We start from the raw sequence: 15,847 nt of genomic DNA, 5'->3' as shown, positions 1-15,847 counted from the left end.
CTCTAGAGATCTTTTGTGGAGATGGGAGAACCGTCCAGAAGGGCAAACATCTCTGCAGCACTCCACCAATCAGGCCTTTATGGTAGAGTGGCCAGACGGAAGCCACTCCTCAGTAAAAGGCACATGACAGCCCGCTTGGAGTTTGCCAAAAGGCACCTAAAGACTCTCAGACCATGAGAAACAAGATTCTCTGGTCTGATGAAACCAAGATTAAACTCTTTGGCCTGAATGTCAAGTGTCACGCATGGAGGAAACCTGGCACCATCCCAACGGTGAAGCATGGTGGTAGCAGCATCATGCTGCAGGGATGTGTTTCAGCGGCAGGGACTGGGAAACTAGTCAGGATCGAGGTAAAGATGAGCGGAGCAAAGTACAGAGAGATCCTTGATGAAAACCTGCTCCAGAGCGCTCAGGACCTCAGACTGGGGCAAAGGTCCACCTTCCAACAGAACAACGACACTAAGCTCACAGCCAAGACAACGCAGGTGTGACTTCTGGACATGTCTCTGAATGTTCTTGAGTGGCCCAGTAAGAGCCCGGACTTTAACCCGATCAAACATCTCTGGAGAGACCTGAAAATAGCTGTGCAGTAACACACCCCATCCAACCTGACAGAGCTTGAGAGGATCTACAGAGATGAATGGGGAAAAACTCCCCAAATACAGGTGTGCAATCGCTGTAATCGCTGCCAAAGATGCTTCAACAAAGTACTGAGTAAAGGGTCTAAATACTTATGTAAATGTGATATTTCAATAATAATTCTAAAAACCTGTTTTTGCTCTGTCATTATGGGGTATTGTGTGTAGATTGATGAGTGGAAAAAAATTATTGAATACATATTTGAACAAGGCTGTAACCTAACAAAATGTGGAAAAAGTCAAGGGGTCTAAATTCTTTCAGAAGGCAGTGTGTATATAATACTATCTGAAAAAAAAAAGACCAAAACAGATGTTATCCAAATTACAGTTAATTATAATTTCTGTAAAACTAAAATGTATTTTTTCCCCTTAATAATGTGCAGGTTTTTCCAATGTAAAATTCACATACTGCACCAGTCAAAAGTTTGGACACACCTACTCATTCCAGGGTTTTTCTTTATTTTGACTATTTTCTACATTGTAGAATAATAGTGAACACATCAAAACTATGAAATAACACACATAGAATCATGTAGTAACCAAAAAAAGTGTTAAACAAATCAAAATATTATTTATATTTGAGATTCTTCAAAATAGCCACCCTTTGCCTTGATGACATACAAACCCATAGACAAACGGATGGACGGACGGACCTTGGTCCGTCCATCTTTCAGTTTGTCTATGGGTGTGTGGGTGCGTGTGCACGTGGCGCGCTTGTGTGCATGTTTGTGTCAGACCACAACACTGCCCTCTGACAGAACTAGCCCTACTGTCTGCTATCTTACCACTAACCTCGCTACACTCTGAACACTGCGTTATCTGGTCAATCCAGAGCATAAAACAAATGGTGAATGGATTGCACTTGTACAATATCCAAAATATAGAAGAGTGGAGATGGTAAGAGACTAATGGTGTCTCGATGATGCCGTGCAGAGTTGATGGGTGCTGGTTGTGATGGGATAGGGAAACATGGTCAAACACATTCAAATGGTGTGTGTGCTGTATGTGTGTGTCTGTGCGTGGGTGTGGTTGTGTGTGTACCTCTGTTCCTGTGTGTTTGTGTACCTCTGTCCGTGCTGTGTCATGTCGATGGCCCTCCTGGCGGGTACGGGGGAGCCTCCGTCTGTGACACTCAGCACCTCCATAGACTTCCTCTCCGGTCTCTTTTTGCCATGGCGGTTCAGCATGGGGGAGTCCACACGCTTCCTGGGGGGGTCTGAGGAGAGGAAGGGAGGGGCGAGACAGAGAGAGGGGAGAAAGGATATATATATAGAGAGAGATGGAGAGAGAGAAGATCACACACTAGCTACAGTGCAGTTTGACAGTCAAGCACGTGTGTTAGCGCACACTCAAACCTCTCCCTGGCTCCCCAGTCATTCCATGTATTTGATATATTCCAGATCTAGCACACCTGATTTAACTTAACTAATCAAGCCCTTGATGAGCTGAATCAGGTGGGGAGGGCTTCTTCTCATAGTGCTTGATTTAATATATTTCCGTGAGTTGACATAGACGATTCACCGTCAACATAGATTTTACAACTGCTTGTGACTGGGGCTTGGTCATTTTATTTTACCAATCTCGTTGCGTGGGGGCAGGTTCTGGTCCTCGTGGCTGGGGTACCTCTCCTTACGGTCCAACAGCAGGAAGTAGATCATCTTCTCCTGGTTATCTCTGCAGAGCAGAAGAAAGACGACAAAAGGGGGATTGATCTGAGCAAAAAAGTGGGGGATCAGGTTGGTTGATACTACATAAACCAAAGCGAATCGTTTATAGCTAATAGCAGCCAATAATCTCAATGGAGCAACTGTCACTCCTTTAAAGACTTCATGCTCCATGACAGCCGAAAACATACTTTATATTACCTCACTAGACACCGATAAAATTATGAATGTTCAAACAAGCAAAAGTCGTACCTTCTCTTTTGAGAAGAACTGGGTTGGAACACCGTTCAGCAACAACAACAACAACCAAACCTTAAGCAAATATAAATTTAAATAAAAAACAAAAATTAAGATTGGTTTCTTTTATACATAGAAATAAATCCTGCATCTCTTTGGAAGTAGAAGGACGTTTGTTCAAGCAACTCTTCTCCCAGTACATGATTATGGTGATACAATCTACAGTACTTGCATGCGGCAGCCTCTGCTTTAAAACCTTTAGGTTCAGTCTATCATTCAGCACTGCGTTTTATCACTGGGGACATTTTTCGTACACATCACTGCATTTTCTATAGCTCTGTTGACTGGGAGTCTCTGACTACCAGAAGGGCCCAGCACTGGCTACTTTTTGTATATACAGTGGTTCTTCAGAGACTCCCCCACTACCTCAGCTTGTGTATTAACTGGAGATTTAGCAATTTTCAGACCTGTTCTCTGGACTGGCTGGTTTTGGAGGTCCCACTGACCTGGGGGGAAATTATTTTAGTTTTTATGTCCCCAGCTCATGGAATGTCTCCATTGGACAGTTTAGATCGAGTTTAATGACGGTGAGATGTGATAGTTGTGTATGTTATGTATGTTTTATTTAATCGTGTTGTGTTTATTGTGTTAATATTATTTATTGTATGTCCATGTTTCACAGGGCTCCCTTGCAAATGACACCCTGTATAAATCAAAGTAAAGAAAAGAAAATAATATATAGTACCAGTCAAGAGTTTGGACACACCTAGTCATTCAAGGGTTTTTCTTTATTTTTACTATTTTCTACATTGTATAATAATAGTGAAGACATCAAACCTATGAAATAACACGTATGGAATCATGTAGTAAACAAAAAAGTGTTGAACAAATCAAAATACATTTTATATATCTTTTTTAAAACCTATCCTTTGACCTCATGTCTTGGTTTTTGCTCTGACAAGCACTGTCAACTGTGGGACCTTATATAGACAGGTGTGTGCCTTTCCGAATCATGTCCAATCAATTGAATTTTCCACAGGTAGACTCCAATCAAGTTGTAGAAACATCTCAAGGTTGATCAATGGAAACAGGATTCACCTGAGCTCAATTTCAAGTCTCAAAGCAAAGGGTCTGAATACTAAAAATGTCTAAAACCCTGTTTTCGCTTTGTCATTATGGGGTATTGTGTGTAGATTGATGAGGGAATTTAATACATTTTAGAATAAGTCTGTGATGTAACAAAATGTGGAAAAAGTCAAGGGGTCTGAATACTTTCTGAATGCACTATATATATATATTTTTTTTTTAATTCAGCCACTCCAAGCTCATTCCGTACAAAGTCTTCAATGCACATTGAGTTAATTAATCTATCAATTTCACGCATGTCTTTTTGAAACACAATTGGCACATTGAAACAGCTCCAGCAATGACCATATAACGGTTAAATAAAAATAATCTGAAAATGTATTGATTTAGGGGACTTTGAGCGATTCTGTGTCACGCCCTGATCTGTTTCACATGTCCTTGTGATTGTCTCCACCCCCTCCTGGTGTCGCTTATTTTCCCTGGTGCATTTATCCCTGTGTTTCCTGTCTTGTATGTTCAAGTCAACCAGCGTGTTTTTCCCGAGCTCCTGCTTTTCTATTTTCTTTTACTAGTCCTCCCGGTTTTGACCTTTGACTGTTTTTCTGGACTTCATTCCTGCCTGCCTGACCATTCTGCCTGCACTGACCTCGAGCCTGCCTGCCATTCTGTACCTCTGGAACGCTGAACTGGTTTTGACCTTTTGCCTGTCTACGATCATTCTCTTGCCTACCCCTTTTGGATTGTTAATAAACATCTTGGACTTGAACCATCTGCCTCCTGTGTCTGCATCTGGGTCTCGCCCTGTGCCCTTATATTCTGGACCTGTTCTGACATTTCCATGTACAGAATGCTCTGTGAACGGTGCAACATCAAATGCTGTACACTCGGCGAAAGAGCTCAGTGTCCTGTTTCAGATGCCACTCTACGCTCGTAGCTGAATTGGAGTATGTGAAATCTGACTCCTCATTTGCATAGGAAGCGACAAGTCACATTTTCTGGCCTATCCAGACGAAGGATCGATTTCCTCTGGCTGTGAAACTCAGAGCCCCAGTTGTATATAAACGGAAGGGTCTGGGGAATGCGGCAATAGATTGAAGAACTGCAACTTCAGCTAAAAAAAGAAAAGAAGAATAAATGCAATTAACGCTTCTGACTTTCTTTTGCTTTCAGACCCAGAGGAGGAGAGATAGAGCGGCGAGATGATAAGAATAGCAGAGAGGAGAGAAGGGAAATAAAAGAAAGGAAAGAGAGGAGAGGACGGAGGAAAGGGTGAGAAACGAATGAGAGAGGGCAAATAAGAAAATGGGAGAGAAAGGAAAATGAAGAGGAGAGATAACAGAAAACTGAAGAGCACTTCAAATGTGAAATAAGTCACTTTAGGGATGCTGAATGGGCCCTTCACAGCGAATCATAACTGAACCTTCAGAGAACCATACTGAAACCTTCACAGACCCTTAGGAAGGTCGTAGGTAACACAATCTCAACACACAACCCCTTCCCTAAAGGCATCGCCACTTTGCTTTATTTGTGATGCTCTAAAATGCTCCAACAGTGAAACAAGCACACACACACTACACTCTATCACAAATGCTTAAAGGTATTCGCATGAGCACAAACACACACATTCACACTATCTCTCTACCTCCCGCGTGCACTCACACACACACACACAAACCCTGCAGTGCAGAAACAGTGTGACCCAGGAGCTTGTTACGCGGAGGTGTGCAGCAGGTGGTATAAGCACTGCTGCCAAAGTCATGTGATAACAGCAAAGTGATGTATGTCTGCTGACATCCAAAGCAACAGGTTCAAAGGATTTCATAAGAACCCAAGGCCTCTGGAGCTTAGAGACAATCCTCCTCTCCCCCTTCCCTTTCTCCCTCTCCTCCGCTCACCTTCCACAATGTTCACACCTCCATTCACCAACCTTCCCTCTTTCGACTCTCCCTGCCTTCTATGCTCATGTCCTTGCGTCCTTCTGGTCCTCTCCTCTCTTCTTCTGTCCTTTCTCGCTCTTATGTCCCTTCTCATTTTGTACCATCCACCACCCTATCATCTCATCTAATCTTGTCTCCTTCCTCCATCCACCTTTCTCTGATCTTCTTTCCCCCGCTGTTCTCCCACCATATCCTAATTTGTCCTCCCTCCCTCCCTCACTTCTCCCACCTCCATCCTTTCTCACTCCCTCTTCCCCATCCCTTCCATCCGTCTTTCCTCACTCTCTCCCGCCCCCCTTTGTTCCACCCTCCTTGCCCCCCCCTTCCTCCCTCCTCACCCCTCCATCCATCCCTCGTTCACTACTCACTCGTCCGAGAGCAGGTCCTTCATCAGTTTGTTCTTGTCTCTGAAGCAGCCCAGAGAATGCATGCTGTCCAGTACATCCGGATCTATGTCGTCTGTAGAGGGCAGTCTCCGTATAGCCACCTTCCTGGGAACAGGCTGCTCTGGTTCGGGTTCATTCTTACCCCCTCTGAGGAAACAGCAGTGGGTAGTTTTAGTATAGTGGTGAGTGTTGCCACTTGGTACACGGGAGTCCAGAGTTCAATTCCCTGCTCCTTTATGGTGCATAAAGGTGCATAAAAGTGCATAAAGCTCCTTTATGGTGCATAATTCCCTGCTCCTCTATGGTGCAATTCCCTGCTCCTTTATGGTGCACCGCCTTTGACAAGAGCGGGTCAAAGTAGAGTACTATATAGGGAATATGGTGCCATTTGGGATGCAAAGCAAACAAATTTACATCAATAAGTGGTTTACCCGAATACAAAGGTCATGTGCAAAATTAAGATTAGGAAAATATTGGAGGACTACGGTCGCAAAATTTCAGTAACTTTCCCAAAATTCCCAGGTTTCCCAGAAATCCCAGTTGGATCCAAGAATCAGATGAGAATCCGGAATCCTTTAACCTTTTCACACGTGAGTTTCAAATATCTCTAATGGTCCCCAAGCGTGAATCTTTTAAAAATTTATTTTTTTGATAATATAATTTACAAAAAAACGGAATGATTTTTTTTTACACCAAATACAAACATACATATACGAACATCAATTTACAGACGCACACAAACAATGACTACATCTCATCTGCCCAGATCCGCATGCTCACACCCCCATTCCTATTGCCTGCATTATTGTTTGCCTTAAAATGGCCTTAAATTTTACCAATTTATTTTTCTCAGTCTCGCAGGTCACCCATGCTATTTCAATATTTCAATAATAAATCATATGTTTTTTCCATTGTGTTAATGATGGTGGATTAAATGATTTCCAAGTTTTTAGTATACGTTTTCTCAAGATGAGTGATGAGAAGAGAATCGTCCAGTCCATTGGGTATCTCACTACACCCCCATATGCTATGTCTTAAAATATGCAGACAGATGGATTAAAAGTACGTTTACATTGTAATACTTCTGACAGCCAACTTTCTAGCTCCGCCCACAACATTTGGACTTCATAGCATTCTCAGAAGGCATGGGTTATTGAGTCATTGTTAGTTGTACACTTACAACATGACCAGAGAATCTTGTTTCTCATGGTCTGAGAATCCTTGAGGTGCCTTTTGGCCAACTCCTCTTTAAATGTTCAAGAATTATCATTTGTTTATGTACATTGACTCTTGCAAGAAAACCACATCTGCTAACAACATCTGTTGACTTTAAGTGTTCGAGAACCATATGCTTTTTTACCCCATCATGGAGCCCATGCACAATCCATGTGATAAGTTGGATTTTCTTGTTCTTTACTTGTATAGAATCAAAGTTAACCTTATCTGTTCCATCTATCATTGAAGAACTATGTCAAACATTTTTAGCGGATATGGTATATGAGAGTGGTGGGCATTCCTTAGAATGGGATCATCATAGTATAAATTCATAGTTATTGTAAACATTACATATATAGAGTGTGTGGGTATGTGGGCTGAGCAGACGTGTATCAAAACACAAAAAAATGCACAGAAAAACGAAATAAAGCAAAGTACGTCTTTGTACTATGGATTTTTAGCGCCAACTCCTCACCTGATGTAACAAAAATAGATATGTGGAAACATACATTGTACATACATTTGAAGAAAGACCACTTAAGTTGGTTTGTTTTACCTTATAAATCAAAGTATAGTGGCTGGTGGGGGTGTACTTGGGGTGAAATGGGATGAGTGGAGGTCCCACGCACACCCCAGAAAAGTGTCTGATGCCCTCCCAGTCACACCATCCCAATTCTAGATAAATCAATTAAAATGTCTCTACCATTAGCTATGTCTCCAATGTCGTTTTAAAGATTTTTTGCAATATGTAAAACCGGCCTCACAACTACAAACCACGTGTAACCACACAAGCCCAGGACCTCCACTTCCAGCTTCACCTGCGTGCTCGTCTGAGATCATTCACCTGGACAGCTGATGAAACTGTAGGTTTGCACAACCGAATCATTTCTGTACAAACTGTCAAATGGCCTTTTGGCAGAGATTTGTGTAGTTCTGAGTACTGTCTCAAAAGACCAAAATCCATAATAAATTCCTGACAACTGGCCTCTGAACCTTCAAAATGCTTAATAACGTGGACCTACGCAACCGAGGACACTCAACTGAGGCACAGGGAAGCCTAAATGCATCCCAAACAAAGACACTGAGCCAACTAAGACCATTGAGGAGACATCCAACTCTGCCACATTGAAGGCTCTAAATCAACAAACGTTGATGCAGGCAATGGTCAAACAAGCAGTTAACTTCTTATGGCTGCAAGGCAAAGTGTTGAATAACCAGTGAAATCGTGCCCATTTCAAACGGCCTCCTACTCAAATCTTGCTCGTACAATATGGATATTATTATTCTTTTTGGATAGAAAACACTCTCTAGTTTCTAAAACAGTTGGAATTATTTCTCTGAGTGAAACAGAAGTCCTTCTGCAGCACTTTTCCTGACCAGGAAGTGAAATGCCAGAAATCGATGCTCTTTTCAACTTGATGCCTATACATGGTCTTGACACTTAGGAGTCTACTTACACTCTATACGCCTTCCTCTGGGTGTCAAGATGATGTGAGAGAAGAAATTTTGTGTATATCTTGATCTGGGGTGGAATACAAGCTCTTTGTATGACGTGACCGTCCACTTCCGGTAATCTGAAGCGCGCGACTTGGAAGTGCGATTGCCTTCTGTTTTGCTGCCGTAATGGATGACTAACATCTCCGGCTCTGATTTTTTTTGATACATGTGACCATATCATCGTAATGTATGTTTTTTCAATATAGTTTAATCAGATTATTGACATTTTTTCGGGAGTTTTGCCGTGTTCCGTCCTCTGACTTTGATTACGTTGGAGAGAATTGTGCCACTCGGCTAGTGCCAATGCTAATTGAAGAGGGACATTTGCCATTCTGAATCCAAACAACGACTCATCTGGACAGAGGACACCTTGTTCAACATTTTGATGAAAGATCAGCAAAAGTAAGACCCATTTTATGATGTTATTTCATATATCTGTCGTGCATGTGAACTGGCCGTGGGCGCCCAATTGTTTCTGTCTATTGTGGCTACGCTAATATAGCGATACATTTTGTTTTCGCTGTAAAACATTTAATAAATCGGAAATATTGTTTGGAATCACAAGATGCCTGTCTTTCAATTGCTGCAGACTATGTATTTTTCAGAAATGTTTTATGATGAGTAATTAGCTATTTGACGTTGGTGTCTGTAAATATTATGGCTGCTTTCGGTGCAATTTCTGATTGTAGCTGAAATGTAAACTATGGTTTATACATGAAATATGCAAATTTTTCGAACAAAACATATGCTATACAATAAATATGTTATCAGACTGTCATCTGATGAATTTGTTTCTTGGTTAGTGGCTATTTATATCTTTATTTGGTCGAATTTGTGATAGCACCTGATGGAGTAAGAAACTGATGGAGTTAGAAAAGTGGTGTCTTTTGCTAACGTGGTTAGCTAATAGATTTACATATTTTGTCTTCCCTGTAAAACATTTAAAAAAATCGGACATGTTGGCTTGATTCACAAGAAGTGTATCTTTCATCTGGTGTCTTGGACTTGTTAATGTGTGAAAGTTAAATATTTAAAAAAAATATCTTTTGAATTTCGCGCCCTGCACTTTGAGCTGGCTGTTGTCATAAGTGTACCGGTGCCGGGCTGCCGCCATAAAAGGTTAAGGAATCACTGGAGGAACTGCTTTCGGGAGAAATTAAATCACTTAAGGATATGGTGGAAGTTTCCAACACATCTATCTTAATACTCTCAAACTACCATGTTTCAGGTATGACCAAGATGCAGACAGTATCGAAGAAACAAGTTTATTTATAATACAGGGGCAGGCAAATGACAGGTCAAAGGCAGGCAGGGGTCAGTAATCCAGAGAGGGAGCAAAGGGTACAGAACAGCAGGCAGGCTCAGGGTCAGGGCAGGCAAAACGGCTAAAACCGGGAAGGACTAGAAAACAACAGGAGCAAGAAACAGAGAGGAGCAGGGGAACGCAGGTTAGCGCCAGGACTGCTACAGAAAACAGCCACCAACATAGCCAGATGCAGTGAAGCAACTGGGGGAGAAAATGACGTTGCTTGAAGACAGAAAGAGGACACTGCACATACGTCTGGTGGGCCTGGAAGAAACCGCAGAGGGTTCTGACCGAAAATGTTTTCTTCAGGTGAATCTGCAAAAATGGATACCATTGCTAAAAGGGAGGAAGATTGAAATTCAACGGGCTCACCGAATCTAAAATGGCAATAACAGTAGCCATCCCTGAGGACCGAGGATATTCTGCGGGGAACCAGAGCCCTCGAGAACCCACCAAGACATGGGAGATCCAATCTGGCATTCTACCCAGACTACAGCAACGAAACCACACTGAAGAGGAAGTCCTTCAACCACATCAAACGATAGATTACAGCAAGAGGACTTCACCGGTTCCTGATATATCCAGCCATCCTGAAGATCAGGAAAAATGGAACACTCCAAGAATTCCATACTGTGGAAGAAGCAGAGGCATGCCTTGCAGCTGAGGACAACTACAAGAGAAGGAGCCCAGTCATTACTCCAGATTCTCCCCACTGTAGACGGAAGAAACCGACAACTACAGCCCCCCTCTTTACTTGGATACCTCTTTCGCATGAAGGCCCAATTTAACTCGTAAGATGGATACAACAAATGCTAAGCTAACTAGCTAATGTTTATTTGTTATTCAGCGACTGTAACGCAGACGCTGGGAGTCAGGAAGTAAGTACAGGGGGTGAATCTAATACTAAATAGAACAATACAAAACAAGAGTAGCGTCTGGACATGAGAAACATAACTAATACTGCCTGGGGAAAGAACCAAAGGGAGTGACAGATATAGGGGAGGTAATCATAGAAGTGATGGAGTCCAGGTGAGGCTCATGAGGCGCAGGTGTGCGTAACGATGGTGGCAGGTGTACGTAATAATAAGTAAACTGGCCAAAATGAGCGCCAGAGAGGGGGAGGGGAAGTAGACGTTACAGCGACATAATTTAGTTAATTTGGTATGAGGGGCCTGGTGGATTTGTAAACATGGCTGCTAGCAGTCTGGTTATATGCACAAGCTTGCTGGCATGTGGCTCGCTAGCTGAGTTGGCTAGCTGGCTAGGTTAGCTGGCTGGATAATTATTTGGTTCAGGCTACAGACGTTACCTGGCTAAAATATTTACCCGTCAGTAAAGCAGTCCTGGCGTAGGGTAAACTTTATGGGGATTAACATACAGAGTGCTCAGCTTGGTACGAACGTGTTCTGTGAAAAGTAATTTTGCCACATATTCATGTCATGTTGGATAAAAACAAGAGGCTGACATAATGGGACAGGACTTGGGACATGCATCGCTGTTTTGGATCCTCCTGATTTTTGAGAATTTGAGTTCCTACCAGCCAAAGCAAGCGGTTGAAGCTATAGACTTCCTGTCTTGTGGGTGGTTACTCTTTTTGTTAATTTTATTGTTAAACCCCAGCTGTCAGAGTTTGTTCACAAATATGTATAACGGTGCACAAATATTTTCTCCTGTTTATATTGAAGTAGGTGTTTTTTAATTTAATTTCTTGTTTGTTTTTGCCATACACTTATCCATACATTGTATATGACAAAGGTTTTTAATGAACCGTGAGCTCATCTTAATGTTGTTAAATTCCCATGGTTTAAATTCCGCTATCAAGCGTACCAAATGCTTAGAATACATCAGACGTAAAAACGTTGATATCGCCCTAATACAAGAAACCCACCTAAAACATTCTGATGTCTATAGAATCCAAAACAGATACTTTAAATGTGTTGCTCACTCCTTAGCCACTAACAAAACTAATGGTGTTTTAATATTATTTGATAGAAAACTATGTGTTCAGGTTGTGGCTTCTGATAATGATGATGCAGGACGTTTTGTATTTGTAACTATGGTTATAAATCACTCTAAGATGTGTGTCGTGACTTTCATTAATCTGATGACTGTTATTTATTTAATCAACTAACTACGTTTAATTGTTACCCGATTAAATTAATCATGTAACAATTAACTTATTATGATTTGTGGCACCACGGAAGAGGTTGTTTAAAGAGCTACCATCTCCCGAATTAAACTCTATAAGGCATATCTATTTCATCGCTAAACAGTCATCTTATTAATCATTACTTCTTATCATATCATCATTCTGAACAGTCATAACCTCATCCCTTGCAAAAACCCCAGCCTTACTCATGACTCAGTACAACACAAATTGATTTACTAGGTAACTAAATAATAACAGGATAACATACATATCCCTATTTTTTGCCACAACTTTCAGCAAAGTTGAAATAATTTTTATTGTTTAAAATACAGATACAGCCACATCCCCTCAGTCACTTTGGGAGGTGTCAAAATGTTTTTTGAGGGGAAACTGTACCTCGTTTGCCTCACATCTTAATTCAACTCACAGTATAAAAGTACTAGACCTGGAAAAACCGATTGCGCTTGTTGAAAATGAGCATAGACAAACATTAATATCACATGACCAGGCAGAAATTAATGATACGTTTAGGCATTTTTATTCCCAAATATATAGGTCAGAGGCGGACCCTGAACATAGTAAGATGACACACTTCTTATCATCATTGGACCTTCCCAAACTCTACAGAGAGAAATCTGGATTCCTTGACTCCCCACTTCCTCTTGAAGAACTCAAGAGTGTATCAACATCTAAGAAAAGAGGCCAATCACCATGACTTGATGGTTTCCCTCTTGAGCTGTTTCTTGAAATATGGGATATTGTGGGGCCACTAATTCTTGGTTCTATCAATCATGCATTAAAACATGGAGAATTCCATAGAGACCAAAACACCTAAATGATTATAGTTTTGTTAACTTCACTAGGGTAGGGGGCAGCATTCGGAATTTTGGATGAAAAGCGTGCCCAAATTAAACTGCCTGCTACACAGGCCCAGAAGCTAGGATATGCATATAATTGGTAGATTTGGATAGAAAACACTCTAAAATTTCCAAAACTGTTAACATAATGCCTGTGAGTATAACAGAACTGATATGGCAGGCGAAAACCTGAGGAAAATCCATCCAGGAAGTACTATTATTTTGAAAGGCTGTTTTTCCATTGAAAGCCTATCCATCCATACACCATACAAAGACTTAGGACCCAGTTCATGATCTCTATGGCTTCTTCTACATGTGGCCAGTCTTTAGGCATTGTTTCAGGCATTTACTCTGACAAATTAGGGAGATACAACACTTTCAATGAGTGGACATGAGTCCAGCGCGTGATTGGGAGCGTGCATTTCTTGTTTCTCCTTTTAGATTGACGAAGCTTTTGTACAGTTGAAATATTATTGATTATTTATGACAAAAACAACCTGAGAATTGATTTTAAACATCGTTTGACATGTTTCTACGAACTTTTATTGTACTTTTTTGACTTTTCGTCTGGATGTTGAGAGCGCGCTTTGTCCCTTTGGATTACTGAACTAAACGCACCAACAAAACTGAGGTTTTTGAACATAAAGAGGGACATTATCGAACAAAACAAACGTTTATTGTCTAACATGGAGACCTGGGAGTGCCACCAGATGAAGATCATCAAAGGTTAGTGATTAATTTTAACGCTATTTCTGACTTTTGTGACACCTCTCCTTGGTTGGAAAATGTCTGTTTGGTTTTCTGTGGCTAGGCGCTGACCTAAAATAATTGCATGGTGTACTTTCGCGGTAAAGCCTTTTTGAAATCTGACACAACGGCTGGATTAACAAGACGTTTATCTTTAATCCTATGTATAAAACTTGTATTTTTCATCAATGTTTATGATGAGTATTTCTGTAATTTGATGTGGCTCTCTGAAATTTCACCGGATGTTTGTTTGAGACAATGATTACTGTACATAACATAACACGCCAATTTCAACTGAGGTTTTTGGACAAAGATTCACTTTATCGAACAAAACACACATTTATTGTGTAACATGAAGTCCTGTGAGTGCCATTTGATGAAGATCATCAGAGATTAGTGATTAATTTAATCGATATTTCTGACTTTTGTGAGCCCTCTCCTTGGCTGGAAAATGGCTGTATGGTTTTCTGTGACTAGGGGCTGACCTAAAATAATCACATGGTGTGCTTTTGCCGTAAAGCCTTTTTGAAATCGGACACTGTGGTCGGATTTACAAGAAGATTATCTTTAAAATGGTGTATAATACTTGTATGTTTGAGGAATTTAAATTATGGGATTTCTGTTGTTTTCACTGGCTGTTGTCGAGGTGGGACGCTACCGTCCCACTGGTACCAGGGAGGTTAAAAAATCCCACATAATGCTTACATGGATAGACCCTTCATTAACGTCTAAAATGGTCTCTGCCACTTATGATTGCCTGCTGTCTGTTAAATGCTCTACATTGGGTGTCACTCTAGTATGGAACTGCGAAATGCAGGGATTGGGATATCTGAGATATCATTTGGGAAAATGTATTTGTTACCTCTGAAAACCCAGCACACCAGCTTATACATTATAAGCTTATACATAGAAGTTACATGATAGATGCCGTATGAATGCCGTTGGTGTAACGGCTTTCTTCCTGGGATGAAGGAGAGGACCAAAACGCAGCGCGGCTAGTGTTCAACATGTTTAATAAAGAGAGTAACGTGAACACAACAAACTACAAAACAATAAATGTGAAAACCGAAAACAGTCCTATCTGGTGCAGAACACAAAGACAGCAAACAACCACCCACAAACCCCAACACAAAACAAGCCACCTAAATATGGTTCCCAATCAGAGACAATGACAAACACCTGCCTCTGATTGAGAACCATATCAGGCATACATAGAAATGGACAAACTAGACACACAACATAGAATGCCCACCCAGCTCACGTCCTGACCAACACTAAAACAAGTAAAACACACAAGAACTATGGTCAGAACGTGACAGTTGGAACACTAATGCACATGTTTTGGGAATGTCCTGTGGTGTCCCAGTTCTGGTAACATGTTCCAGAGTTCCTTACAAAAATGATGGGTTTCCCTGTGAACAAAGATGCACCTTTATTTTTGGTGAATGATGACTCTTCATTTTGTACTGCAACTGGTTCAGAAAAAAATAATTTATGCGTGGTTAAAAAGGTTATGATTAGTGCTTGGATTACCCCTCCAATCCTCTTGCCTCAAACATGTTTATCATATTTTCAAGATATTGTATTGTTCGTATAGAGAGATCAGTGGCCGTGATAAACAGAGCTTGGGCAAATACAGTTGATGCATGGGGATGTATAATAATCTAAATCTCTATCTATCTTGGTCAAGAGTTGTTGATATCTATGGACCTACAGTACATGGTAAGGGACTGGGGGATGACATTTTCTTTTCTGAGAATAATATAGAATATTTTTTTTTGTAAACCCTACTTCCTTCCTGTCATATGTGTACTCACTTAATGGACTCCTGACATTATGTAAATAGTTGTATTGTATATTAGTGTTGTCATGTCAGCTAATACTTGTAATGTAATCCTGCCTTGTATATTTTGTGTAATATGAAATAAAATAAAATGTTGATCACAAAAAAAATAAAGAAACGGTCAGTCTGGCACGCTCATCTGTGTGCTCGTCGTCCTCAACAGGGTCTTGTCCTGACTGCAGTTTGGCATTGTAACTGACTTCAGTGGGCAAATGCTCTCCTTCTATGGCCACTGGCATAGAAGGTGATAGACTACATATTTGTGTGCTCTTCACGGATGAATCC

The 15,847-nt window shown here is 41.0% G+C and overlaps 1 protein-coding gene across 1 annotated transcript in view; it reads right to left on the bottom strand.

Moving 5' to 3' along the window:
- Positions 1-15,847, bottom strand: part of brsk2a (BR serine/threonine kinase 2a) — a 454,159-nt gene that overhangs the window by 49,479 nt on the left and 388,833 nt on the right. The window contains exons 10-12 of the mRNA XM_039017967.1: positions 5,931-6,095; positions 2,215-2,312; positions 1,704-1,854 (exon numbers count right to left, since the gene is read on the bottom strand). Of these exons, the coding sequence (XP_038873895.1) occupies positions 1,704-1,854; positions 2,215-2,312; positions 5,931-6,095 (414 nt within the window). The remainder of the gene's footprint in view (positions 1-1,703; positions 1,855-2,214; positions 2,313-5,930; positions 6,096-15,847) is intronic.

The sequence above is a fragment of the Salvelinus namaycush genome, chromosome 21 (assembly GCF_016432855.1).
Source record: "Salvelinus namaycush isolate Seneca chromosome 21, SaNama_1.0, whole genome shotgun sequence".
Taxonomy (NCBI): domain Eukaryota; kingdom Metazoa; phylum Chordata; class Actinopteri; order Salmoniformes; family Salmonidae; genus Salvelinus; species Salvelinus namaycush.
Note: the sequence above shows the minus strand (reverse complement) of the source record. Positions and strands in the feature narration are given on the sequence as shown.